The sequence below is a fragment of the Salmo salar genome, chromosome 15 (assembly GCF_965601325.2).
Source record: "Salmo salar chromosome 15, fSalSal1, whole genome shotgun sequence".
NCBI lineage: Eukaryota > Metazoa > Chordata > Actinopteri > Salmoniformes > Salmonidae > Salmo > Salmo salar.
Window position 1 is genome coordinate 70,998,546 of NC_138305.1, and position 26,917 is coordinate 71,025,462.

At 43.8% G+C, this 26,917-nt stretch overlaps 1 protein-coding gene across 2 annotated transcripts in view; it reads left to right on the plus strand.

The window, feature by feature from the left end:
• Window positions 1-2,666: 2,666 nt before the first annotated feature.
• LOC100286410 (uncharacterized) overlaps window positions 2,667-26,917 on the plus strand; it is a 29,533-nt gene continuing 5,282 nt past the window's right edge. Inside the window, exons 1-46 of one of the 2 annotated variants that reach the window (XM_014145553.3) lie at window positions 2,667-2,977; window positions 9,421-9,627; window positions 11,398-11,417; window positions 11,719-11,751; window positions 12,649-12,681; window positions 12,781-12,834; window positions 13,432-13,533; window positions 14,109-14,186; window positions 14,956-15,000; window positions 15,267-15,320; window positions 15,970-16,023; window positions 16,626-16,679; window positions 16,934-16,987; window positions 17,185-17,238; window positions 17,374-17,418; window positions 17,547-17,600; window positions 18,051-18,095; window positions 18,363-18,416; window positions 18,826-18,924; window positions 19,038-19,082; window positions 19,222-19,320; window positions 19,488-19,541; window positions 19,664-19,771; window positions 19,901-19,954; window positions 20,261-20,359; window positions 20,512-20,565; window positions 20,669-20,767; window positions 20,973-21,026; window positions 21,214-21,267; window positions 21,535-21,588; window positions 21,709-21,762; window positions 21,995-22,039; window positions 22,196-22,294; window positions 22,469-22,576; window positions 22,681-22,734; window positions 22,887-22,940; window positions 23,083-23,136; window positions 23,569-23,622; window positions 23,730-23,837; window positions 24,030-24,083; window positions 24,201-24,254; window positions 24,375-24,536; window positions 25,143-25,250; window positions 25,974-26,081; window positions 26,594-26,647; window positions 26,771-26,878. In XM_014145553.3, coding sequence (XP_014001028.1) covers window positions 2,884-2,977; window positions 9,421-9,627; window positions 11,398-11,417; window positions 11,719-11,751; window positions 12,649-12,681; window positions 12,781-12,834; window positions 13,432-13,533; window positions 14,109-14,186; window positions 14,956-15,000; window positions 15,267-15,320; window positions 15,970-16,023; window positions 16,626-16,679; window positions 16,934-16,987; window positions 17,185-17,238; window positions 17,374-17,418; window positions 17,547-17,600; window positions 18,051-18,095; window positions 18,363-18,416; window positions 18,826-18,924; window positions 19,038-19,082; window positions 19,222-19,320; window positions 19,488-19,541; window positions 19,664-19,771; window positions 19,901-19,954; window positions 20,261-20,359; window positions 20,512-20,565; window positions 20,669-20,767; window positions 20,973-21,026; window positions 21,214-21,267; window positions 21,535-21,588; window positions 21,709-21,762; window positions 21,995-22,039; window positions 22,196-22,294; window positions 22,469-22,576; window positions 22,681-22,734; window positions 22,887-22,940; window positions 23,083-23,136; window positions 23,569-23,622; window positions 23,730-23,837; window positions 24,030-24,083; window positions 24,201-24,254; window positions 24,375-24,536; window positions 25,143-25,250; window positions 25,974-26,081; window positions 26,594-26,647; window positions 26,771-26,878 — 3,285 coding nt within the window. In that variant the 5' untranslated portion in view covers window positions 2,667-2,883. The remainder of the gene's footprint in view (window positions 2,978-9,420; window positions 9,628-11,397; window positions 11,418-11,718; window positions 11,752-12,648; window positions 12,682-12,780; window positions 12,835-13,431; window positions 13,534-14,108; window positions 14,187-14,955; window positions 15,001-15,266; window positions 15,321-15,969; window positions 16,024-16,625; window positions 16,680-16,933; window positions 16,988-17,184; window positions 17,239-17,373; window positions 17,419-17,546; window positions 17,601-18,050; window positions 18,096-18,362; window positions 18,417-18,825; window positions 18,925-19,037; window positions 19,083-19,221; window positions 19,321-19,487; window positions 19,542-19,663; window positions 19,772-19,900; window positions 19,955-20,260; window positions 20,360-20,511; window positions 20,566-20,668; window positions 20,768-20,972; window positions 21,027-21,213; window positions 21,268-21,534; window positions 21,589-21,708; window positions 21,763-21,994; window positions 22,040-22,195; window positions 22,295-22,468; window positions 22,577-22,680; window positions 22,735-22,886; window positions 22,941-23,082; window positions 23,137-23,568; window positions 23,623-23,729; window positions 23,838-24,029; window positions 24,084-24,200; window positions 24,255-24,374; window positions 24,537-25,142; window positions 25,251-25,973; window positions 26,082-26,593; window positions 26,648-26,770; window positions 26,879-26,917) is intronic. The other variant, XM_014145554.3, reaches the window with a different exon arrangement.

The window sequence follows — 26,917 nt, forward strand, 5'->3', positions numbered from 1 at the left end:
TCATAAAACCCTGCTGTGAAGTACGGTAAGAAGTGATCAGTACCTCATCAGTTTACCTAACAATTTACTAGAATTAATTTACAGTTACTGGAGTAATTACTGAATTACTACACAGGTTCAAAGAGCAAGTTATTGTACAGTGGTATAATGAGATATATTGCAAGAAAAGGGCGTTTGACCATCCAATTTTCTATTCAAGCAGAATAAACATGCTTTGGGGCTATGCACATTTTGCTTTAGTCCAGCTTCTTGTTGTAACTGCCCAATAAGATTGGCCCTTAAATCAAGACACGGTCCTCTTAAACCTGTCAGATCTTCCATCTATTAATCTCCCATTTTCTGGGGCGGCAGGTAGCCTAGTGGTTAGAGTGTTGTCCTAGTAACCCAAAGGTTGCAAGATCGAATCCCGGAGCTGACAAGGTAAAAATCATTTCGTTCTGCCCCTGAACAGTTAACCCCCCCCCCAATTTTTTTTATAAAATATAAAAATCACTGTTTCTAGGCTGTCATTGAAAATAAGAATGTGTTCTTAACTGACTTGCCTAGTTAAATAAAAGTGAAATAAAATAACCAGGCAACTTTAACCCAGCTTAACCTTGTAAATTGGAGAGGGTGAGAGTGTGATGTGGTCTATTGTCTCAATAGAACATATTATTGGTTCAGCTAGGACAGGCATGATGGTCATTTAAGAAAACACTCTGACAGACATTCAGAGCTCGCTAGTTGCTTTAGGAACAGATATGAGGACTGCATCGGTCAAGATGCTTCCTATGTTCTTCCAAATCAACTGATTTAGGATCAGCTTTCCCTTCCCCAATCCTAACCTTAACCAATATGCAACAAATAATACAATTGTCCCTGGACCAGTTGTTACTGTATCTGCAGAAAGTGATCAGGGTTGTGATGGAGGGTTCAGACTCTTTCTTCCCTGTTTGACAGGGCTCTCTAAAAGGTTATGGCCCCGGTGTGACTGTGCCTCTCCACTCAACAAAGACCCGCTTTCAGACCCTCTCACCTGGCCCTATCTGCCTCAGAAAGATACACGATAAAGATCATAGAGGCATTTCATCCCCTGGTTCACAACTTCTGAGCTTCACAATGAAGAGAGTCTGATATAAGTGTTGTCTTGTCTCGATCAGGAATGTTATGGTACTGGAGAGACAGGAAACCCTGTCAAAGCCCATTTTGTTTGCCTGGAGGGGACTGTTGGGCATCTGAACTGTTGTGACAGGTAAGTAGTATAACATTAGCAATAGCAACAAGCTCCATGTACCGGTGGACATTACTGTAATTTGAAGGGATACATTGTTGGTTTAGAATAGACAGTGCGGTGCTGCTTGCTGAGTAATTACAGTTGGTGTGTATTTCTGTTCACAGTTACATTGAATCAAGCCAATACTATTACTGCATATGCAGGAAAGTTACTGGAAATGCCTACAACACGCCTTCAGTTTCCAGCCCCTTAATATCCATTGCAAACAGTCATGGCAGACATCTTCTTTTAGCTGGTTCTCACAGTCTCATGTCAACTGGTCTTTGCTCAAACAGACAGGCCTCTTGACGAAACTCTGACTGACCCTAAGTATGCAACGTGACCATGACATAACACTGTCATCGACTGGAGTGCTCTACACACCCAGAAGTAGCCTCAGATCCTGCAATAATTAGACACCCATAAAGCCATAATCCAAGAATCTCTGTAGAGTCAGACAGGTTTAGATTGAGTTAATCCTCAGAGACAGGCTGGCCGTTTCCCATGCCCTCAGTGCTCCCTACAGTAGTTCACACCATGGTCCACTTGGTCCACTTAAAGCCTTTGAATTGAATTGAGAGAGAGAGAGAGAGAGAGAGAGAGAGAGAGAGAGAGAGAGAGAGACAGACAGACAGACAGACAGAGAGATAGAGAAAGAGAGAGAGAGAGAGAGAGAGAGAGACAGACAGAGAGATAGAGTAAGAGCGAGAGAGGGAGAGAGAGAGAGAGAGAGAGAGAGAGAGAGAGACAGACAGATAGAGTAAGAGCGAGAGAGAGAGAGAGAGAGAGAGAGAGAGAGAATATTGAACTGTAGAGACTTTCTAAATATAGGCCTACAACATTTGCCAAGTGTGGGCACCTGTATAGGTGGACAGGTCGACAGTGTCATTCACTCTCAATGAGGAGATCTGTTTCCTCTTGGGGGAATCCATGTACTTCCATACAGTAACTGCATTACACAGTTGTTATAAACCCATATATAAAAGAGTTGCCTATTTTAAGTGCCAATAAAAAAAGTATATGAATAAACATGAGGTGAATATGAATGTAGGCCTATCAGTGAAGGCCTAAATCCACTTGACAAATGGTAAAATGGCAAATCTGTTATTGGTTATTGTAGCCTATTGAGCAACATTCTAAAAAGGTCTACTTCAAGTATTGTAATGCAAAATTGTGGTGAGTGGCTATACTCCACGCTATTGTAATGGGGGTTCGAGAGAGAGAGAACCAATAAGTGTAATTTTTAGGTAGGCTACCTCGTCCTCGCAGCGCATGGGAGGAATAGGAGAAAGAGGTCCCTGGGAGAATAGATTCTGGTGGTGCTGAGGGGAGGGAGATGTGGGTTGGGTTTCAAGCTTGACTGGGGGTCTGGGGGAGGTCTAGTATTTTGGAATATACGAAGATTCGTAGAAGGTACCGTGGACATAAAACCGCGGTTCTTGCTCTGACGCGGTGGGTGTTAAGTGCCGGCTAGGGCCCCGCGTTGGATTCCACTTCGATTTTGGAAGGTTGACTGCATGGTTCGGTTGTAGTCTCTGGGAACACACAAATACACTCCATTAAAAGAGAGCTGCGTCTGATCCGTCCCATCTTTTTCCTCACCCAAGGTCCTGCATGTCTAATATTTAGACATGTTTAGCTTTGTGGATTCACGGACTGTTCTGCTACTTGTAGCATCCCAAGTTGTTTTAATATCCATTGCCAGATGCCAGGAAGAGGATGACCGTAAGTTACATAATTCTGTTGAATTGTCTTTTGCAAAAGTTTAGTTTCTTCTGATGATGCCTTTTTATCAACTTATATTTTACATTCTGCGCTTCTGTGGCACACTACCTTGGCATCTAAAGTTTCTGCGCAATTCTCACCTTCACAAAGAATAGGGCAAGTGTTGGTAAAACAGCAGCAAACAAGATATGAGAATGGGATATGATTTTGTGAACCACTTGGGTACATTAGCATTGATGGAGGGGCACAAACTCATACACATATATCTGTCGGTCATTGGAGGAATTGCACAATTATGAATTAGAATTCTTGCAGACACAATTCAGAGATTAAATGTTCATTATCTGGACTGTTATACTGTACATGATATCAATTTAAGAAATGACTATTTAACTATTTAAATAATGGTATTGAATTGAACATTACCATCCTAATACTGGTTTGATATTGACATAGTTCATGGCTACATTTCGGTTAGATTGTAAGTGTTTGCAGATATAAGGGGCCTATGAAAGAGTTGACCTTCCTTTTGGGAGGATAGGTGAGGCTATCAAGGCACACCTGTGTGGGATGGAGAACCAGGTGAACAAGTGTCCGTTTGTTTCACTCCTGGATACTCACTGTGGATCCTGTCTCTGAACAAGCACACTTCAGTGTGCTCTCTCTAGCTGTGGTGCCAGTGTTTAACAACACAAATCCATTTGGTGGAGACAACAGACGAGACACAGTGGCTCACTTGAGATGCTTTGGCAAGTTCAAGAGCTTATTGGGCAATTTAGAAAACGTTTACTTTGGCATTTACCCCCCCCCCCCCCCGAGAAAACATTCTGATGTCAAAAGAATAGTTGTATTGTTTAGGTGACTATTTGTTAGACTAGGGTGATTAAGTGTAATTGTTTGTGTTTCGTGCTGTGGCTGAAATATTTGAAATGGTTAATTATATTCATAATTTAAAAAGACAGGGTCAGACACAGCTTGACCCCAGACTAGAAGGCTCAAAGGGTAGCAGGAAGTGAATGGCAGTTGGTCACTCAATAAGAGATTTTATTTTATGAAGAAACTATGGAACAAGATATGTCGCTAGAGAGATAAGCTACACCGCATTATGCAATGTGTAATGTATCATGTGTTGCTTTACAATCCCCATATTCATAGGCTTGTTCTACATAGCCTAAAATGTTTGATAAATGTCTCTTGAAGTACTCCAAAGAATAGATTTTAGGGGCCACATGTCCATTGTGCTAGTAGTTTTAAGCATTTAGTAAGGAATTAGGGATTGTGCGTCCGTATACATATTGCCACAACTCAAGGAAAAGTTGTGGAACAACATGCCACCAACCAACCCCACCTTTTGTGGAGAAAGCTTAAATGGTTTACTCACGTGTTATATAGTATAGTTTGGTAGCAGGTATGTGCTAATAACCACTTTCACATAAATGTTACATAAAGAAATAGCTGCATTTAGCCTAGTAGGCCCAACCTTAGACCCTGTGCATGAAAGCTACCCATTCTCAATTGTCCAATGTGTTTGAACTGGCGCCCGACACAGCTATGCGATCCAGATGGAGAATTTTAGAAGGACTCCCTGTTTACTTAAGGCAGCAGCTTGTCAATTGGGCACAGTCCCCCAGTGTGAGGGACTCATTCATACAGGTCCACCGGTCACAAGGGAGCGCAGTAGGCATACAGGTTAAATATACTAACTCCACCACGCAAAAGACCTATTTCCACTGGAAATGGCACCGTTAAATATATTCGTGGTCGGCTGCCTCAGAATCCGGCTGCATATGATTACCTTGATCTGAATGGACGCTTTATCTTCCTTTGGAGTTCACAAATCTAGCAGTTTGAGTGCAGGAGAAATAAACCTGGGTGAGGCTTGTTGAGCTTTTATTTTTCACCAGGTAAGTTGACTGAGAACACATTCTCATTTACAGCAACGACCTGGGGAATAGTTACAGGGGATGAATGAGACAATTAGGTGGCCATGTAGTCCAGATTGGGAATTTAGCCAGGACACCAAGGTTAACTCCCCTACTCCTACAATAAGTGCCATGGGATCTTTAGTGACGCAGAGAGTCAGGACACCCATTTAACATGCCATTGGAAAGTCAGCACCCTACACAGGGCATCTGGTCTCCCATCCAGAAACTGACCAGGACTAACCCTGCTTAGCTTCAGAAGCCATCCAGCAGTGGGATGCATGGTGGTATGCTGCTAAGTTAAACTAAACCACAGACCGGTGGTTAGATTTTGTGAGACTGCGGCCCACAGGTAGAATCATCACCCACCCAGACCAGTACCTTGGATGATCCAGTCTGCCATACTGCCAATCCATGATGCATCGTGTTGAGATGAGTCTATTAGGCCTAATACCTGGATATGATGAACATAATGATGCCATACATCATTATAAATTATGCTGATATGCTTCTGTCTTTAATGTGGTTAATTATAAATGCTTTCGTGTGATTCTGGACATCTCTGTTCTTCTTTGATAAGGTCACTCCTACTTACTTTTAAAGAGCAGATCGGATCATGGCAAAAAGTGTTTTAGCTACTCGGCTCTGTGGCCTTGTAATTCTCTCCAGACCAGCTTGAAACTCCAGGATCCTCTTAGCTAGGAGGAGTTTAAAAGTTTGGTTGGCTCACATGCTATTGAGGAATGTGATTGTCATTAGGACTTGATGCAGTGGTACAGTTGAAGTCGGAAGTTTACATACACCTTAGCCAAATACATTTAAACTCAGTTTTTCACAATTCCTGACATTTAATCCTGGTAAAAATTCCCTATCTTAGGTCAGTTAGGATCACCACTTTATTTTAAGAATGTGAAATGTCAGAATAATAGTAGAGAGAATTATTTATTTCAGCTTTTATTTCTTTCATCACATTCCCAGTGGGTCAGAAGTTTACATACACTCAATAAGTGTTAGGTAGCATTGCCTTTAAATTGTTTAACTTGGGTCAAACGTTCCGGGTAACCTTCCACAAGCTTCCCACAATAAGTTGGGTGAATTTTGGCCCATTCCTCCTGACAGAACTGGTGTAACCGAGTCAGGTTTGTAGGCCTCTCCACGCTTTTTCAGTTCTGCCCACAAATATTCTATAGGATTAAGGTCAGGGCTTTGTGATGGCCACTCGAATACCTTGACTTTGCTGTCCTTAAGCCATTTTGCCACAACTTTGGAAGTATGCTTGGGGTCATTGTCCATTTGGAAGACCCATTTGCGACCAAGCTTTAACTTCCTGACTGATGTCTTGAAATGTTGCTTCAATATATCCACATAATTTTCCCCCCTCATGATGCAATCTATTTTGTGAAGTGCACCAGTCCCTCCTGCAGCAAAGCACCCCACAACATGATGCTGCCACCCCCATGCTTCACGGTTGGGATGGTGTTCTTCAGCTTGCAAGCGTTCCCCTTTTTCCTCCAAACATAACGATGGTCATTATGGCCAAACAGTTCTATTTTTGTTTCAACAGACCAGAGGACATTTTTCCAAAAAGTACAATCTTTGTCCCCATGTGCAGTTGCAAACCGTAGTCTGGCTTTTTTATGGCGGTTTTGGAGCAGTGGCTTCTTCCTTGCTGAGCGGCCTTTCAGATTATGTCAATGTAGGACTCGTTTTACTGTGGATATAGATACTTTTGTACCTGTTTCCTCCAGCATCTTCACACGGTCCTTTGCTGTTGTTCTGGGATAATTTGCACTTTTCGCACCAAAGTACGTTCATCTCTAGGAGACAGAACGCGTCTTCTTCCTGAACGGTATGACGGCTGCGTGGTCCCATGGTGTTTATACTTGCGTACTATTGTATGTACAGATGAACGTGGTACCTTCAGGCGTTTGGAAATCGCTCCCAAGGATGAACCAGACTTGTGGATGTCTACAATTTATTTTCTGAGGTCTTCGCTGATTTCTTTTGATTTTCCCATGATGTCAAGCAAAGAGGCACTGAGTTTGAAGGTAGGCCTTGAAATACATCCACAGGTACACCTCCAATTGATGCAAATTATGTCAATTAGTCTATCAGAAGCTTCTAAAGCCATGACATCATTTTCTGGAATTTTCCAAGCTGTTTAAAGGCACAGTCAACTTAATGTAGGTAAACTTCTGACCCACTGGAATTGTGATACAGTGAATTATAAGTGAAATAATCTGTCTGTAAACAACTGTTGGAAAAATGACTTATGTCATGCACAAAGTAGATGTCCTAACCGACTTGCCAAAACTATAGTTTGTTAACAAGAAATTTGTGCAGTGGTTGAAAAACGAATTTTAATGACTCCAGCCTAAGTGTATGTAAACTTCCGACTTCAACTGTACATATGATAGATAAAAAAAATCTATGACGTTTGTATATGTCTGTAATTGAAATGTATTTGCGTCAACGTCAAAACATAGAGTACCAGTCAAAAGTTTGGACAGACCTACTCATTCAAGGGTTTTTCTTTAATTGTACTATTTTCTACATTCTAGAATAATAGTGAAGGCATCACAACTACGAAATAACACATATGGAATCATTTAGTAAGCAAAAAAGTGTTAAACAAATCAAAATATATTTTATATTTGAGATTCTTCAAAGTAGCCACCCTTTTCCTTGATGACAGCTTTGCACACTCTTGGCATTCTCTCAACCAGCTTCGCCTGGAATGCTTTTCCAACAGTCTTGAAGGAGTTCCCACATATGCTGAGCACTTGTTGGTTGCTTTTACTTCACTCTGCAGTCCAACTCATCCCAAACCATCTCAATTGGGTGAGGTCAGGTGATTGTGGAGGCCAGGTCATCTGCTGCAGCAATCCATCCCTCTTCTCCTTGGTCAAATAGGCCTTACACAGCCTGGAGGTGTGTTGGGTCATTATCCTGTTGAAAACAAATGATAGTCCCACGCAAACCAGATAGTATGGTATATCGCTGCAGAATGCGGTGGTAGCCATGCTGGTTAAGTGTGCCTTGAATTCTAAATAAATCATCAACAGTGTCACCAGCAAAGCACCCCCCCACCATCACACCTCTTCCTCCATGCTTCACGGTGGGAACCGCACATGCGGAGATCATCCGTTCACCTACTTTGCGTCACACAAAGACACAGTGGTTGGAACCAAAGGTCAGATTTCCACCTCGTGTTTCTTGGACCAAGCAATTCTCTTCTTATTATTGATGTCCTTTAGTAGTGGTTTCTTTGCAGCAATTTGACCATGAACACCTGATTAACACACTCTCCTTTGAACAGTTGATGTTGTGATGTGTCTGTTACTTGAACTCTGTGAAACATTTATCTGGGCTGCAATTTCTGAGGCTGGTGAACTTATCATCTGCAGCAGAGGTAACTCTGGGTCTTCCTTTCTTGTGGCGGTCCTCATGAGAGCCAGTTTGGTTTTTGATGGTTTTTGCGACTGCACTTGAAGAAACTTTCAAAGTTCTTGAAATGTTTTCACATTGACTGACCTTCATGTCTTAAAGTAATGATGGACTGTTGTTTCTCTTTGCTTATTTGAGCTGTTCTTGCAATAATATGGACTTGGTCGTTTACAAAATAGGGTAAAATCTGTATACCACCCCTACCTTGTCACAACACAATTGATTGGCTCAAATTAACTTGTAACAAAGCACACCTGTTAATTGAAATGCATTCCAGGTGACTACCTCATGAAGCTGGTTGAGAGAATGCCAAGAGTGTGCAAAGCTGTCATTTTTTTTAACACTTTTTTGCTTGCTACATGATTTCATGTGTTATTTCATAGTTTTGATGTCTTTAATATTATTCTACAATTTAACACATTTTACAAATTAAGAAAAACCCTTGAATGAGTAGGTGTGTCCAAACATTTGACTGGTACTGTATATACTTTGTATGGTGTGTCTGTGTAAGTTCTTACAGTCTGTCTGACATTTGTCTCAAATATTGTTCCACCCTGTTGCTGTCTTGGTTTGACCAGGTCTCTCTGGAAAAATAGATTCTATCGCAATGAGACTAACCTGGATAAATAAAGGTTAAATAAAATAAAAAATTACATGTGAAACCTGTTGATTGTCCCAAGCTGTGGGTGTAGTCGTGAGTGTGAGTGCTGTGATGCTATGTGCTGTGCATGTGGTGTAAATGAGGCCTCATGCTAAGCTGATAACTTGTCTCTCCCCCCCTCCTCCCACCTGCCTCCACTCACCTTCACCCGTCTCACTCTGACCCCCACCCCATCTTGCACTCAATGCTCTTCCTGCTTGCCCTCCACCCTACCCTGCCATTTACACATGCGCCCCCCTCATGCTTCCTCCCCCGCACCTATACACTATGATCACTGTCTTGCCCTCTTTGACGCCCACCCATCCCTATTTATCCCTCTTTTGCCACTTCTCACATCCACCACCACCCTCCACCCCGTCTCTGCCCCCTGCATGCCCCCTGCCCTCTGTACCACCTCCTGCCGGTGGTCACAGAGGAGGCAGGCAGCTGCATCCAGGATGCCCATCGCTATAACGATAAGGATGTGTGGAAGCCGGAGCCATGTCGTATCTGTGTGTGTGACAGCGGGTCAGTGCTGTGTGATGAGATCATCTGCGAGGAGATCAGAGAGTGTGCCAACCCCATCATCCAACCTAGAGAGTGCTGCCCCATCTGCCCTGCGGACGCCAGCGCCCCCACTGGTTGTAATTTATTTATTCACACAATCATGAATAAATTACTGTGCCCTTTTATCATGCCAACACTTTTGAATGGGGAACTAAATGGTAGTTAAGATGTTCACTGGGCTTAACAGGTCCTCAGCAGCTTATGTTCATGACTTTGGTGTGCAGACATGAGTCTGGACAGGAGTCAGGACAGATTTTGTGGCTCATAAATTGGTATTAAAGGGATTTATAAGTAGCTAGGTGTTCCCTATTCAAAAGTGTGCACTTTTTCCCTGCTTGTTTTGGGTTGGAGACCTGCAACATCCTCTGGATAATCTCTCTCTATGGATGTACACTTCATGAGGAGTTTAATCCTACAGTTGTAGCATCTGGTTTCCACTTAAAACAACCACGGTCAGTCTTGAAAACAAGACACTTCTTAGTTTGCTTTAACTAGTGGCGGGTGGCTAGGAAGCTATCCTGAGCTGCCAATCACTGTGTCATTTTGTCCAAATGGAAGCTCTTTTCCCACCACATCAAATCGATCCTATTGGGTGAAATCAGACAATGATTGACAAGACATGATAGTCCCACCCACTTTGGGGTTCTGAAGTCTCATTTCCTCCATCACTAGTGTCTAAACGTGAACATTTTGACTGCTTTGCCTTCTTTATCATCACCGGTCACACTTTACTCCCATCACGTGTGGATATGATCCTGTTTCCAGTGACATACGCATGTGGGAGTCATTATTCTACTTCACTTTACCAGACTTGCGCCAACCTACATTCTTTGAAAAAAGGGTTCTTTGGCTGTCCCCATAGGATAACCCTTTTGGGTTCCAGGTAGAACCCTTTTGGGTTCCAGGTAGAACCCTCTTGTGGGAAGGGTTCTACCTGGAATCAAAAGTGTTCTACCTAGTACCAAAAATGGTTCTACAAAGGGTTCTCCTATGGGGACAGCTGAAGAACCCTTTTAGCTTCTAGAGAGCAGCTTTTTTTTCTAAGAGCGTACTCCCAGGCTCAACACACAGCAGATAACATATGCAAAGAGAAGAAAGGCAAACATATGATAATATAGAGTGCCAATGTACTATTACTATCAATATTCAAAAGATACATTATATTCACTTTGAACATAGAACAGTCATACTTGCTTTCCAAACAACACAAATAAACCAAAGCTGCTTTCACATTTCAATCATTGTTCATGTTTTATGAATGAACAATGCGTATATATTCTGAGACATGATATTTTCACGCATTTTTGAAAATTGTGTCTTCAAAAACGAAACATTTCCATGCGTCATGTTTTATTCTGTTAGATATACTAAACTTTAAACTTTTGAGGAGATCTACATTTTGGTTCTAACAATCCATCTTCAAGCTATCATAATAACCATGTATGCAATGTGCCATTTCATAGCATGATATGCTCCTCGCTAAAGCCATTTATTCAATGAACTCGGTTGTTAGCTCCAAAATATGCTATATTGACAAATATTTTTTTACACACAGAGGATTTGATCCAAACATCTGTCCCACCCCCATGCTTTGCTTGCTTTTGGCCCCATCCCCTCAACATGGAACTACAGCTAAACCTCAAACCCACTCTGGATGGGTTGGCAGGGTCTTGGAGTTTGGAGTATGGTCTTTGGTTTCCATTGGTTTCCACAGGTGTTCCTTTTAATCTGGAGTGTTCAAACTCTGGAGGTTTAGCCCCCCACACAGCTATCAGCAGTCTGAAGTTCACCCTTTTTAATGTTGTTTTCTCTCTCTTCCTCATCCACCTCATATGCAACATCAGAGGCGGTGATTGGTGCTAAGGTGAGACCATGGGAAACGATGATCTGATATGCCACCCTGAAAGCTGTCATGAACCAATAACAATAACTTGGCAAAATGCAATAATATTTTCTGTTGGACAAACAATGTGTCATTCAGACAATGCTTATCAGACTATCATCCACATGATCATCTAAACAGTGTGTAGAACCATCCACACACTCAGGCTCCAAAATACTTCAGACTTACATGATGTGAATATTATGTGTCTTTATACTGGTAAAGTCTTCATTAGGACCACAGACTTTCATTAAGACCACTGACCTTCATTTTGTCCTATTAGGGCCAGAAAGGGGAACCAGGCGAGATTGCAGATGTAAGTATGCACACTCAGATTTACTGTATAGTCAAATAATTGGGCTAGTATTCAGGGGACACGGGGGGTTTGTTATCTCATGCACTAATTTCTTCTCCGTCTTCTTCAAGCATACAGTAAATTATGAGCTGCTATATGCAAAGGCGTGCACTACAGCTCACGCTCACTCAGAAAGAGATCAGAAGACTTGTTTGTCCATCAAATCAGAGTGATATAGGGATCTTTGGTCAATGAAGGCACTGACGCTCCTTTTTAGGTACCTATGCATGCCATTGCCAAGCATTAGTCAACAAGAGGCTATGGCACGTCTACTTAGAATGATAACACTTTAACACGTATTTATAATAGCCTTACTTAAAAGTCACATACATGCAGGATAGTTATCCAAGTCAGTTTGAAGTCATTATCAGGGTTGACTCTCTGGAGTGTAACGGACTATTAATTTGGCAATTTTTGTTCTTCTTCTTTTGGGGAATCATATGATTCCAAGAGAGCCAAGGCCTCCAGATGATAAGTGATTTAGCTACCATGCTTTGAACCTGGTGGTTTGAGACAGATTTTTTTTGTTGTTGTGAAAACATGGAAGGAAGCCGACATTCCTAGGACATAATGGACCGAAACCAATCCTCTTACATCCATTTAGTAACTTTTTTATTCATTGGTATGCAAGGCTTCTTGGGAAATGAACAAACCCTGACAAGCGGAAGATGTTTTTTCAGCTAAAGTAAATTGTCAATAGACTTCCTGCTATTTCAGGAAGGTACTTTCCCAGCATCTTAGCAATTCAAATCAGTGCAACCCGAAACCTTATCAAAGACATCAGGGCTTTGAAAAGGCTACTTTCATCCCACTAAGTATTGAGAACTGAACAAGCTCTCTTTCTGTTCTGTTGTCCAGGTTGTAGGACCGAATGGACCAGCAGGCCCTATGGTAAACATATTCTCAAATATTTACTTGCTCATTTGTTTTATGAATAATGTACTCTGTTTGTCAAGCATCTTGCTCATCCTAATATGTTTGTTTGTGCAGGGCCCCTCGGGCGAGCAGGGACCACGTGGAGAAGCTGGAGCTAAGGGTGATAAGGTAAGACAGTAAATCCCAGTCACCTTTGTGCAGGTAGGTTATGCTTAGGAATCTGTCTGTGGTATGGACTGAAATAAGGGCTAACCATTCAACAGCTCCAATTGTTGCCTAGTTTATCATGTATGAGACTTTGAATTTAGATCCACGATAGTAAGATATACAGTATACGCTACCTTATTGTGGAAAATCCAATATATTCCAATTTATAAATAATACAATAAGATTGTAACGAAATAGTGGCATGCTCCGTAAAGCAGCAAATTGAAAGGTTCATTGATGCATTCCAGTTGATTGATTGGTTAATTGGTTGATTGTTTGGGTGATGGACTGATTTGTTGATTGGTTGGTTGATTGATTAATGGATTGGTTGGTTGATTGATTCATGGATTGGTTGGTTGATTGATTCATGGATTAATTGATTGATTGATTGAGAACAGAATTACATTCAGTAACATAGTCTCCTAAGGCAGACAAAACCATCAAAGCCATGCAACAATAGCGATCACTCACTTTTCCCAATAAAAGCTGATAATACTGAACATGTTTATGTATTGAACCCGTTGTTGAATGCATTTGTCCCTCTTGCCTTTTCCCTAGGGAAATGTTGGCCCCAGAGGCAGAGATGGCGAGCCTGGAACCCCCGGGAACCCCGGACCCCCTGGCCCTCCAGGACCCAACGGACCCCCAGGTCTTGGCGGGGTATGTGGTAGAAAACAGAGGAGAGGACAGGAGAATAGATAAGAGAGGATGTCACCACCACACATAATCTCTGTTTATGTCATTGTGATGCAGAGAAGCACTCCCTGTTGATGCACTAGCAGTACAGTATCGCTATATTCTCATCGTCAGAGGGGGGGGGGGGGGTGTGTGTGTGTGTGTGTGTGTGTGTGTGTGTGTGTGTGTGTGTGTGTGTGTGTGTGTGTGTGTATTCGCACGCACACACACACGTGTGTGAAAGAGACTAAGCCATAAGCCTATTTGTTCCTCTATGTGTTAGTTAGTAGAGTAGAGAGAGAATAGAGAGAGAAGAACGGACGACACATTGGTAAGCTACTGTACCACAGTCAATATCACCAATGTAATCCCTCCTGACAACTGCTAAGTGAATGTGCCACCATATTTTTTGTTTCCTCAGAGCCCTGGTGAGGTCATATATCCTGTATAGCAGAAATACAGGCTGTGAAAGCTTTGGTGGACACCAGGGGGCAGTGTATCTACTGTAGACACAGTCAACTCACGAACAATGTCTCTTTACCTGTGTTGTGTTTCTGCAGAACTTCGCTGCTCAGATGGCCGGTGGATTCGATGAGAAAGCTGGAGGCGCACAGATGGGAGTGATGCAAGGACCTATGGTTAGAGAACAAGAGATGTTACTGTAACGTTACATGAACTTAACAGAATCCAGAGGGGTTAAAAAGACTCAAAATGAATTATTGAAACAAATAAAATCATAGTGGTAAGCTAAAGAGATAAATGGTATATGGTAAATGTAGGTCGGTAGTAGAATGCTGTGTTACAGACTTGAAGACAGTATTGACATCAGACTGCAATCTTGTGCTGGAAATGAACCACTGAATGGAACATAATGTAGTATAGATTTTTGTATGCCAGCACATCGATAGCTAATGCTGTCCTGTTGGTATGGGATATGAGGTATATTATAACGACAGTCGGTAACAAAGACATAGAAATGATCATGAAACATATTTTATTTATATTATCTATGGACTATGAACTGACGTATCTATGGACACGCCCTGCAGCATTTGGAAGCATATGACCCCTCTCCCAATTCCCAAATAAGAGTCAACCTACAGTCTGTTATGCTACCCGACGACTCATTGAAATATACTGTATTTATTTTTTTCCTTCTTTTTTCTCATACGACCAGATAACCATGGCCTAAAACCTTTCTACACCACAATTCTAACTAATTATTGCACAACATCAGAAGACCCACAGGCCATGTTATTTGAATTACAATGGGACATCTGACAATTCAAGTGTTTTTTTCCGCCTAAGACATGACTAAATAGCAATTACCCCAACAGTCTTTGAGCTATGAATTGCTATCAATATTATGCATTTCCTCTCATTATCTCTCTCCCTCTTCCTCTGTAGGGCCCTATGGGTCCCCGTGGTCCACCTGGCCCTTCTGGAGCCCCTGTAAGTATACACCACCTTCATAACTGTGGGTTGGACACCTCTCTAAGCCCTAGTAATAATCACAACAGAAGGAGAATGTGGACAGTGCTGTGGAATAGTGCTTGACCCTTTGACCTTTTGTATAGGATGGATAAACGAGATACATTTATGGTCTACCTGTATCCTAATATACTATGTTGATCCGTAATGTGGACACCCATGTGCCTATAGAAATATGCAGACTATTAGGATGTCTTTGACTTGATGTTCCTTCTAATCAATTCCAGGGCCCACAAGGTTTCCAAGGTAACCCCGGAGAGACTGGAGAGCCAGGCCCTGCTGTGAGTAGCCAAAACTATCCCAGGGTGCACCATACATCTCTGTGCTACAACGCCAATATAGAACTATATTATGTAGAGCTTGGCAGCAGCACCAGAGCATTCTAGTGTTGGCTACCTAGGGAGCCGTATTCGATTGAGGGCTATATGATTGCGTACTAACCACATGAAGTATAGAGAAATTAGTGTTTATTGTGAAAGTGTCTCATAAACCCACTCAACCCAGTTTGACCTCTAACCCCTGACCCCTAGAAGTGGTAGGAATGTCTATCCATGTGAGGATCACATGGAGCTCCGTCCCCCTCAGAGCTCAAGTGAAAATCACCAACATCATTACCCGTCATTAAAATCAAACCACTAGCAACAGGAAAATCCCCCCTTCCTCGACATGCTGTGAATGTCAGATATAAATAGACAGGAATAGACAGGGTACCTTTTTAACATGACTGCCTGCGACATAACATTTTCATTAGCGTTGGCAGTGAGAATTCAAAGACTAGGTGAAAGGCCCTGAAATCATGAAGTGAATGCGAAATTGCAATGATTTCATTTTAGTTTACTGTGGGAAGGTAGCTTCTTGCACTAGTCTGTTCTTAGTCACAGCAATTAGGCCTACACATCAATGACAACAAACTCTCTGCCCTCATGACAGGGTGCACTGGGACCCCAAGGACCCCCTGGACCTTCTGGCAAACCAGGAAGTGATGTAAGTATTGCCATCTTCAGCAACAAAACCAGAACCATGCCAGGCTTGAACCAGAACCATGCCAGGCTTGAACCAGATCCACGGCTCAGGCCTGAGCTCTGTTGTCAAAGCCATGCTCAAGTAGAGCGCGAGCTCTATCAGATGCAGAGCTCTGAACATGCTTTGTTACTTCAATTTCCTCATATGTAAATAGAGAGTATTTTCCTATAGAAAAAAAAAACTCTTGCCACCTGCCCAAACTATCATTATCTTATTGAGTTAGTCAGGCCAGACTCCAGTGCACCTCGTTCCATCATGAAGAGCGGACCTTTTTTCTTCCCCCACTGTTTAAAAAACACAAGCATGATCCTCTTCGACACAGTACCACCGAAGCAGTCCACAAAGCACTTACCTACCATTTATAACTTATAATACAATTGTTTCATTGAATGTCCCTTTAGAAAATCCTAAACTCCTAGCCATTTACATTCCCACACTGAACCCCCCACTAATTAGAATCTAAAATGTAAAACGTTAAGACATTTACTATTCAGTTGATGAACTCCTGATTTGAATCATATCTTCAATCATGATGATTAATGTCTCCCTTTCTTTATTGCTAGGGTGAGGCTGGCAAACCTGGAAAGGCTGGTGAACGTGGACCTGCAGGACCTCAGGTAAACACTGAAAGATTAGACTAAAGTAGAAAAAAAATACAGAAATCCATGTCCACAACATCAGAGCACAATGCCATGGATAACCGATCTCTAATGTACTACAGACAGGTTTTTATCATCAATTTCCTTTGTTACATCTTACTATATACGGATCAGTTCAACGTTCAATATCTTAAGATAGGAGTTCCTTTTACAGATGAATCCCACACAGAATCCTTTAGCATCCAACTTCCTCATTTATCTCTTTATTTCAGGGAGCTCGTGGATTCCCCGGAACTCCTGGTCTTCCCGGAATCAAAGGACACAGAGTGGGTGCTTCATCGTGCTTCATTTACAATCACAACTCCATCAGCAAGGATATTATGATGTTACACGTCCAGCATGATTAGCAACACAATAGATTAGCTAATTAGTGTTCATTAATCAGTCTAATGGGGCTGATGTAGGACTAATCAGTCCTGATGAAGTGGCTCACTGCTGTCTGTCCGTCCGTATGTGTGTGTAGGGTCATCCTGGTCTTGATGGAGCTAAGGGAGAGGGTGGTGCTGCCGGAGCCAAGGTAAGACTTCTGGCCTAGATCTTCTATTCATCAAATCTTTGAGTTTCTATTTCTGCGTCTATTTGTCTGTCTATCTGACGGACTGTCTGAGAAGCAGTCTGATTGGCTAACTGACTGACTGTCTCCTCTCTATAGGGTGAGGGTGGCGCTCCCGGAGAGAATGGCGCCCCTGGACCAATGGTAAGAGAACGTTACACCTGTGCATTACCTGAATATAAAGGGTGTATAAAGTAAAAAGCTTTTATTCGCCAACTGTAACTTTTCCCTGGATGTTACCAAGCTGAGTGTTCATCACTTGTCTCCTGTAGGGACCACGTGGTCTGCCCGGAGAGAGAGGCCGTCCCGGAGCTTCTGGCTCTGCTGTGAGTAACACAGACATTTACCTTTAACACTCTCTGATTAAACTATATACTCCTGAACAATACAAGCTAGTAATACACCAAAGTTAAGTATAGCCCTGAATGATATGCCATATAGTTTCGACCATTTATGTCCCCAATCCCAATCAATCCTAACCAGACCCAATCATATTCTGTACACTTGCCTACCAGACAATCCCAGCCTAAAGTTTGGGACTTTCTCTTTGGTTAATGTTGCCACCCGATAAAGACCTTCTCAATCTGGCTGTAGAGCAAAATCAATTACAGTCAAAATTATAATTATGTTAAACCTGCCTAATGGTAGTCTCGTGAAGCCGACCTTAGGCATTTTAAGACGGCATATTAAATCACAATGGTGTAAATGTGTTCATCCATAAACACCTCATAGTCCTACCATCATCATAATGTCTCCTGTGTCTGCTCTCTCCTCAGGGTGCCCGTGGTAATGATGGCTTGCCTGGCCCTGCTGGTCCTCCTGTACGTATGAGCTCCTCATATTGGTTCCTCACTGTTTCAAAGACATATAGCTTTTATTATTGTTGTACAAGATACCATAATGCAGAAATCAATAATACACTTCACTTATTACAGCACAATCACAATTGTGCATATTTTCAAATACTTTCAAATAGATTTGGACCGCTTTGTCTGTTTCTCCCAGTCCATGTTGTATTTGTGCGATAATAACAAAACCAGGAATTAGTGAGTTTGTGAACTCTGACCTTTGAACTGTGATTCCTACAGGGGCCTGTTGGACCTGCTGGAGCACCTGGTTTCCCTGGATCCCCTGGTTCCAAGGTTTGTACTATTTACAATTATAGTATGTACAATTTGGATATACTTCATTTCTTTCTGCCATGCATCATGTCAGCCATGAACCAAATCGAAGCCTATTGGAGCGATAAAGGAATTCAATTCCCACCAATCATGGCGTTCAGACACTTCATTTCACTAGACCACGGGTGATAAACTCTGACGAGATGATCAATAATGATAAGCTGCGACGAGGTGAGATTCTCAGTCACTTTACGTCAAGGACTCAGAAGAGTCACATTGAACCGTTACTGTATGTCGGTCTATCACAGGGAGACAATGAGCTCTAATCACCATACCATTTGACTTCGTCACCGAGGGCAGTTCGATAGAACAGTTACACGGAGAACCAACTGCAGTCCTAATGGTCCTCTGAATCGCTTCCATCCTACAGGGAGAAGCTGGCCCCACTGGTGCCCGTGGAGCTGAAGGCGCACAGGGACCCCGCGGAGAGGCTGGCACACCCGGATCTCCCGGTCCCGCTGGCGCCTCTGTACGTAACACCCGGGCTCTGTTTGATACAGTCCGAAGTGCATTATCTCATACTGATTATCTCTCATAATTAAATTGATGCATTGTTTTCATCTCTTCACTTTCTTCCTTTAGGGCAACCCTGGTACTGATGGTATCCCCGGAGCTAAAGGATCTGCTGTAAGTATACTCTTACACTATATGGTTTAGAAAGTACCTTCTACACTCAGCATGAAATAAACAGTGCTCCTGGTCACCATTATCGGTCTACTACTCAGTCAGTAACGCTCAGTTGTGTTCTCTCTCTCGCCCTCTGTAGGGCGCTTCTGGTATTGCTGGTGCACCTGGTTTCCCAGGACCCCGTGGCCCCCCCGGACCTCAGGGAGCAACAGGACCTCTTGGGCCCAAGGGCCAGTCGGTAGGTCCCCCATGTTCCCCCCAAAACCTGGACACCCTAATATTATGTTGATGGTGCTTATTGGTTTTACTTAGGGGGAAACCCATGTGCTGTGAGTCATGTCATTCCTATCTCAACTGTTCTGAGTGATTTCTAGAAAAATGACTTTGCCCCTGTGTTTGTTACAGGGAGACCCCGGTATTCCTGGTTTCAAAGGAGAGGCTGGACCCAAGGGAGAGCTTGTGAGTTCTGTTTTGATGGGTCATATAATATCTTAACTACACATGGATATTTTCACTTAACTGAGTTGGACTTGGAAGTATGTTTGGGATTAATCTGGCATCTTCTTGCTCACCCCCTGTAGGGCCCTGTTGGTCCCCAAGGCGGCCCTGGCCCCGCTGGCGAGGAGGGCAAAAGAGGAGCAAGAGGAGAGCCGGGTGCTGCTGGACCACTTGGACCTCCTGGCGAGAGAGTAAGGATCTGAACCATCACAGATCTCGCTGCAGTTTGTTCTGTTTTTGTTCTGTGCCATTGGGTCATATCAGTTCTTCCCACATCCTATTCCTCATCATGGAAATGTCCTCTCTGTCCTTGTTTCTAGGGAGCTCCCGGTAACCGTGGTTTCCCGGGTCAGGATGGTCTTGCTGGTGCTAAGGTGGGTCTCACAATGCTGATTTGACACTTTTACAGTTCTCAAAGCCACATCTCGTTCCTGAGAGACAGGAATGGACAGGAGTAGTTGCGAAATCACTATAACAACTAGTTCTACTAAAGGAGTCCCTAACTGTAAGAAGACGGTCATGTAGACCAATGAGTAAAAAACTAATCCAAATAAATTGTCCAATACCGGCTATGATTAATACAATTAGCTAGTCACAGTTCATAAACAATGTTGTTTAAACGTGAGTGATGAAAGCAAACCATACTAATCTCTCTCTTTCTCTCCCCTCTTCCTCCTCAGGGAGCCCCTGGTGACCGTGGTGTTCCCGGCGTGGGTGGGCCTAAGGGAGGCACTGGTGACCCCGGCCGCGCAGGAGAGCCTGGTCTTCCCGGAGCCAGAGTGAGTAGTAGTGTCTCTGGTGTCCACCACCACCACCACCACCACAACCAGCCAAAACAGTCATCGATACGAGCTGGGGCTCATCGTGGCTTTAAATCGGTGTCCATCTACATGTATAATGTTGACACTGTCATTGTGTGTGATGCTCACAGGGTCTCACTGGTCGCCCTGGAGATGCTGGTCCTCAAGGCAAAGTTGGTCCTGGTGTAAGTATGCCTCGTTAACCGTCTAGCACCGTCTAGTATTTCACTCTTACCAAACATTTTGCCATACAATTAAACCTTCTATCCTCTGTGTGTGGTACTGTAGGGTTCTGCTGGTGAGGACGGTCGCCCCGGCCCACCTGGTCCTCAGGGAGCACGTGGCCAGCCTGGTGTGATGGGATTCCCCGGACCAAAGGGAGCCAATGTAAGTGTCACAGGGGTTTCCAATAAAGTTGTGATACCCAGAGGGAAGATATTGCCAATAGATTTGCCTCCAGCTCTAGATACAGAGTATCTGACAGTGCAGACACACACAGTACAGTAAGTGTATGGAAATGTCCCCATTAAGTCCCCTTGCACTTGTCTTTTCTTCTTCCCTGTGACTGACCAGTGTGTTTTTTCTTCAACAGGGTGAGCCTGGCAAGGCAGGAGAGAAGGGTCTTGTGGGTCGTCAAGGTCTGATAGTAAGTTGATCAACTTTTCAGATGACCTTCCTGTAACCCTTGGTCTTAGCAAAGTTGAGTTCACCTCTGTGCAATTTGGGTATTTTCAGCTCCACAAAATTTCAAGGAAAGAGAACCGGATATCGATCGCCATCCCTTTGCAGCGGTGGTTCACCATGAACTGATAAATGTTTCTCTCTCTGAACAGGGTCTGTCTGGTAAAGATGGTGAGACTGGCGCTGCTGGACCTAACGGCCCTGCTGTAAGTGTTCAACCTCTGACAGACGTCGTAAAAGACAATATACAGCAGACAGTTCTTAAGGAGTGAAACTGCACCCCATAGTAATAGAATCTCTTTCTGTGATGCACCTATAACAGAATACGTGGAGCCATGGTATTTGCAAAAGCTAGCGTCTCCCTTTGAGCACTTGAGGATGCAATGGCATTCCCAAACTTCCACACAGCTCCACAGAGTGCTGTTGCTGTGTTGATCACCTGTGTTGATTACCTGTGTTTGCTCTCATCTTAGGGACCTGCTGGAGAGAGAGGAGAGCAGGGAGCTGCTGGGCCATCTGGCTTCCAGGTGAGTTCACCTTACTTTTCTGGAATGGCTGGAACAGGAAGGATTCTATTCCGAACAACTTGATGTCCATTTTTGATGATGTCATAGGAAGTCACTGATTGTCCTGTTGTTGTTGTGCAGGGTCTGCCTGGACCTGCTGGCCCCCCGGGAGAGGGAGGCAAGCCTGGTGATGCGGTGAGTGTCCACTGTCACAGCAACACACCAGGTCGCCTGTCCAGGTCCCTTATTGATTGAACACATTAGGAACATCTAACCCTGCTACTCACATCACATTTGTCATCACACACCTCAGGCCTTTATCCTGATCATGTAATTCTAGCAAACACAAGAACTTGCTGTATTCTCAAGGTATAATTTATCTACTGTAAAAGTACGCAGCTATAATGTCTCTCTCCTCTCTCTGTAGGGTGTTCCTGGAGAGGCTGGTGCTGCTGGCGTTACGGGACCCAGAGTGAGTTTTCATTTCTACAATAAGTCTGATTTAGATGATTTTCTCACTTACTGTCATAATCATGTAGTTAGCCACCACCATCTACTTGTCAAACCTTTATGTCTGTAGTCCTTCCTGTTTCTGCCTCTCACTTCCTGTCTCTCTGTTCCCTGATAGGGCGAGCGTGGTTTCCCTGGTGAGAGGGGCGGTGCAGGAACTCAGGGTCTGCAGGGACCTCGTGGACTTCCTGGAACTCCCGGAACCGATGGACCCAAGGTTAGGAGCCCCTCCCCTCAGCCAACCTCGTCTTCAATAAGAGTTTCCGTTGCTATTGGATACGGAGTCCTGAGCTCCTATAGTCTGGCAATCACAGTGCCACTACTGAAGAGAGAAACATCAGAAACAGTGTGATCGGCCATCTTCTAACTCCACGTTCCTCCTCTCTGACAGGGAGCCATTGGGCCAACTGGTGGTGCTGGATCTCAGGGACCCCCCGGCCTGCAGGGTATGCCAGGAGAGAGAGGAGCTGGTGGTATCCTCGGAGCCAAAGGTGACAGAGTGAGTAACAACTGTCAAAAATATTGAATCACTGTTGGAGAAAATTCGACGGCGGATTGCAAGGTTATATCATGATACATGTCATGGTTTTCTGTGTTTTGCAGGGTGACAACGGCGAGAAAGGACCTGAGGGCGCTCCTGGAAAGGACGGTTCTAGAGTGAGTACCGCCGAAGCAGAGAAAATAGACACACTCTTCTGTGGCAACTCTGAACCAAAGGCCCGATGGAAATACAATGATCCAATGACCAAGTGAGGTTGATAATAACTCCATCTCTCTCCTTTCCATCTTTCTTCTCTCCTCCCACTCAGGGTTTGTCTGGTCCCATTGGTCCTCCTGGCCCAGCTGGTCCCAACGGCGTGAAGGTAAGAATTACCATACTGATCAAACACACCTGTTATTATGTGTACGGTCTAATATTCATTTGACAGATGGTTGTAAGGTAGTAGTGCTGGTAAACGTGTGTACTGTATGGGTTTCTCACTCTTCTCTCTCCTTCCTTCTCAGGGTGAGGGTGGACCTTCTGGCCCAACTGGTGCTGCTGGTGCCCGTGGTGCTCCTGTAAGTTGGGTCTCTCCACCTCCAGTGTCATATCGTCCGTTTTTAGATTTGTATTGAATCAGCCACGTTGTCGACATGCTGAGGTTTGAAATGTACAACGTGCAAACTCACTCCCCTCCAATACAGAGAGCAGGAAGAAACTAGAGAGGAAGCAGACCCTGTCATGAGCTCTACATATCAAAGGATAAGATCACTTACTCAAAGTCACCAGATATTTTGATGTCAACATATTGTTCATTTTGATTCCAAGACCACTCACTTCCCAAGTTGCCCGGCAACAGTTATAAATAATAAAGGAAATTACCAGTAAACTAAATCCCACTAAAGGTTTGATCTCTGATGAGTACAGCCTCCTCCACATCCACCTGCAGCATGACGGACAGGGCCACATACATCTGCACCTGTTTTGAGTCCATCTCTCTCTTCCTGTAGGGTGACCGTGGTGAGGGTGGTCCTCCTGGGCCTGCTGGCTTCGCTGGGCCTCCTGTGAGTAGAACCACAGCAATCACATAAGTTTCAATGAAAACATTCCTATCATCCATATAAAATGTTGGATCTTTATTGACCTGTATCTTCCATCCACCAAACTCCAGGGTGCAGATGGTCAGCCTGGAGCCAAGGGAGAGTTTGGCGAGGCTGGACAGAAGGGAGATGGTGGTGCCCCTGGACCTCAGGGACCCTCTGGGGCCCCTGGACCTGTGGTAGGTACCCATCGAAATGCACTTTGAGATACCAAAAACCTGTATGTCCCTGAGAGAGATGTCTTATGACCTAAGACATTACCATTCGGAGAAAAAGAAATGGAGAGTATTTGAGAATACAATTGATGCACTTCTTATTTCATTGTTCTTGTTTCTTTGTCTAATTGTGTTTATTGTTGCTTTTTGTTCCAGGGTCCCACTGGTGTTTCTGGATCTAAAGGAACCCGTGGTGCCCAGGGTGGCGCTGTAAGTCAACAGTTCCAATGATAAGAGATTATTACCCAATAGTAAGTGAAAATATCACATGCTATGTTCTGTAATGGCTCTCACTGAAATATGGTCTTGTCGCTTTCTTGTTGGTAGGGTGCTACTGGTTTCCCTGGTGCTGCTGGAAGAGTTGGATCTCCCGGTCCCAACGTGAGTATCACATCCTCACAAGTATTCCATAGACAACAGAAAGTCACCTTTTCATTCAGATGACCTGTGTATATGTGTGTGATTGAAAAAAATGCTGCATCTCTCTGTTCCCTCTCTCAGGGTAACCCTGGTGCTGCTGGCCCCGCTGGTCCTGCTGGTAAAGACGGTCCTAAGGGAGTTCGCGGTGACGCTGGCACCCCAGGAAGACAGGGAGACGCCGGGCTGCGTGGAGTTGCTGGAGCCCCTGGCGAGAAGGGAGATGCTGGAGAAGATGGTCCCCCTGTGAGTCTTCCTCATCCACTCAATCTCGGGATGCCCCCGCCTCTTAAAGTAACTGTCCAGTGTTTCCAGATTTCTATGAAATCGGACCTTTAATTAGTTACAATGAGTGGAATACTTTCCTTCCAAACACTTTTTATTAAGTATGTTAAAAAGCAGCTTTTCTTGGAATGGTGTGGGCGTATACCGGTCATAAAAAAATATTCATGCGAGTAGACCACTGATTGGCCAGCTCAGCCAATGAGCCATTCTCTACGAGGAAATAGCAAGCATTTTTTAAATGGTCTGTTTACGATACAAGTTTGAGGTGGGGTTTTGGAAGTGTCTTTTCTCCAATTTATGCTTTGGCCACAAATACGAGTCAGCAACATTATTTGGGTATGAGTTAACCGAATAGAAACTTTTAAAAGTGCGATTTTCACTGAACAGTTACTTTAAGCTTTATGGACGTACCTGGTAGGCCTAGTAACACCAACTCAGCCACCTTGATAGTCTATCACTTCATTTAAAATGTGCCTGATTTTCTGGAACTGGAGTTATGAACTCGATGAGCTGGAGCTGTAAAGTCAATGTAGTAAACTTTGACCTAATTGTCTCCTCCATTTCTAGGGTCCTGATGGTCCTTCAGGTCCCCATGGTCTGGCTGGGTCTCGTGGTATTGTTGGTCTGCCTGGGCAGCGTGGAGAGAGGGGCTTCCCAGGCCTTCCTGGACCTTCTGTGAGTATCTCACCCCTGATAGTGACACACTTGGATTAGGCTATGATTAGTGAGAAGAAAAAAAATTGTCACTGTATTTTCTGAATCATGAAGAGAGCTGAACTTTGAAAGCCAGGTCAGTGTTATAGAACCATTGCCCTTACTGGTCCAGTTGTAAGTTAAGGTCTCTTTATAAGATGAAATACCTAGCTATATTGATAGAAAATATGAATGACAATTGGCCTAAGAACCTTTTAAGTCCAGGCTCATATAACCCCCACTACTCATGCACCATTGAGCGGTAACTAAACAACATATTTACCCTAATATCATATATGGGACGCCTGGAGTGATTGCCTGTGTAATATCACGGAGTCCTGATATCCACATACATTCAATAATGACAGATCTATACCCAGACTTCTTTCTCCTTAAAACGCTCACAAAGAAGTCGATCACTCAGTGACCAATTGGCTGTAACTGAGATGCATTCAGAACTAAGTGTCCATCATACTACTTCACATTGGGGTTTTGATGCTTTTCTTACCACCTAGGGGCTTTTAGACAGTTGCTGGTGTCCTGCTTACCATGCGGATCAATAATGAAGTCCATGAGTCCATTGACTAGTCAGTCACATGTTACATCGTTGCAGTTATAGACATTAGATATATAATTGGACTGTGGTGACATCTGACACTTAACTCCTTGATGGTGAGTCTGATGTCCACGTTCTGTGTGTCCCAGGGAGAGCCCGGTAAGCAGGGAGCTTCTGGTGCTGGTGGTGACCGTGGACCCCCTGGCCCTGTGGGACCCCCTGGACTTTCTGGACCTGCAGGAGAGCCCGGAAGAGAGGTCAGAACTAAACCACAACAGCAAAGGCCACCACAACAACAACAACAAATATAGGCCACTGAGGCTGCACACAGCAATTACAGAGGTATAGGCCATAGCTGCACAATAGTGCCACCTGCTGGCCAATATAATTACACCTCTGGATTGAGCCACTGCAAGAACCATAGCAACGACAGCAGCAGCATAAACAAGAACAACATTAACATAAATATCAATAATCACCACAACAACAGCAACCTCCAAAAACAAGAACTTCCCTCCCCCACACAGTCACAATAACCACAAAGCAGAATTGTAAACAATGACCACAGCACTAACAACAACAACCACAACCAACAACGACACCAGCAACAGAAGACATGAGCACAACTACCATAGCCAATCACAACCATCTGCATTTCTACAGCACCATTAACCCATGGATCCCAAACATTGTGTTGCTTTGGCAACTTCTTCATGACTGGAAACAATACATTTCAATGAATGATTAAATCTCTGTCTCTACCTTACAGGGCAACGCTGGATCTGATGGACCCCCTGGTAGAGATGGATCCACTGGAGTCAAGGTGAGACACCTGCATTATACACCAATCAAACCAATCAGTCCAAACCAATCAATCCAATTGATGGATAAGATATCATATGCGCTTTGATGGCCTTATATCCTATGATCTTCTCTCCACCTGTAGGGTGAGCGTGGTAACACTGGCCCTGCTGGTGCTCCTGGTGCCCCAGGCGCTCCCGGTGCCCCCGGCCCTGTCGGCCCCCTGGGCAAGCAGGGAGACAGAGGAGAGGGAGTGAGTACTCATACAAAACTAGACGCAATATGAATGAGA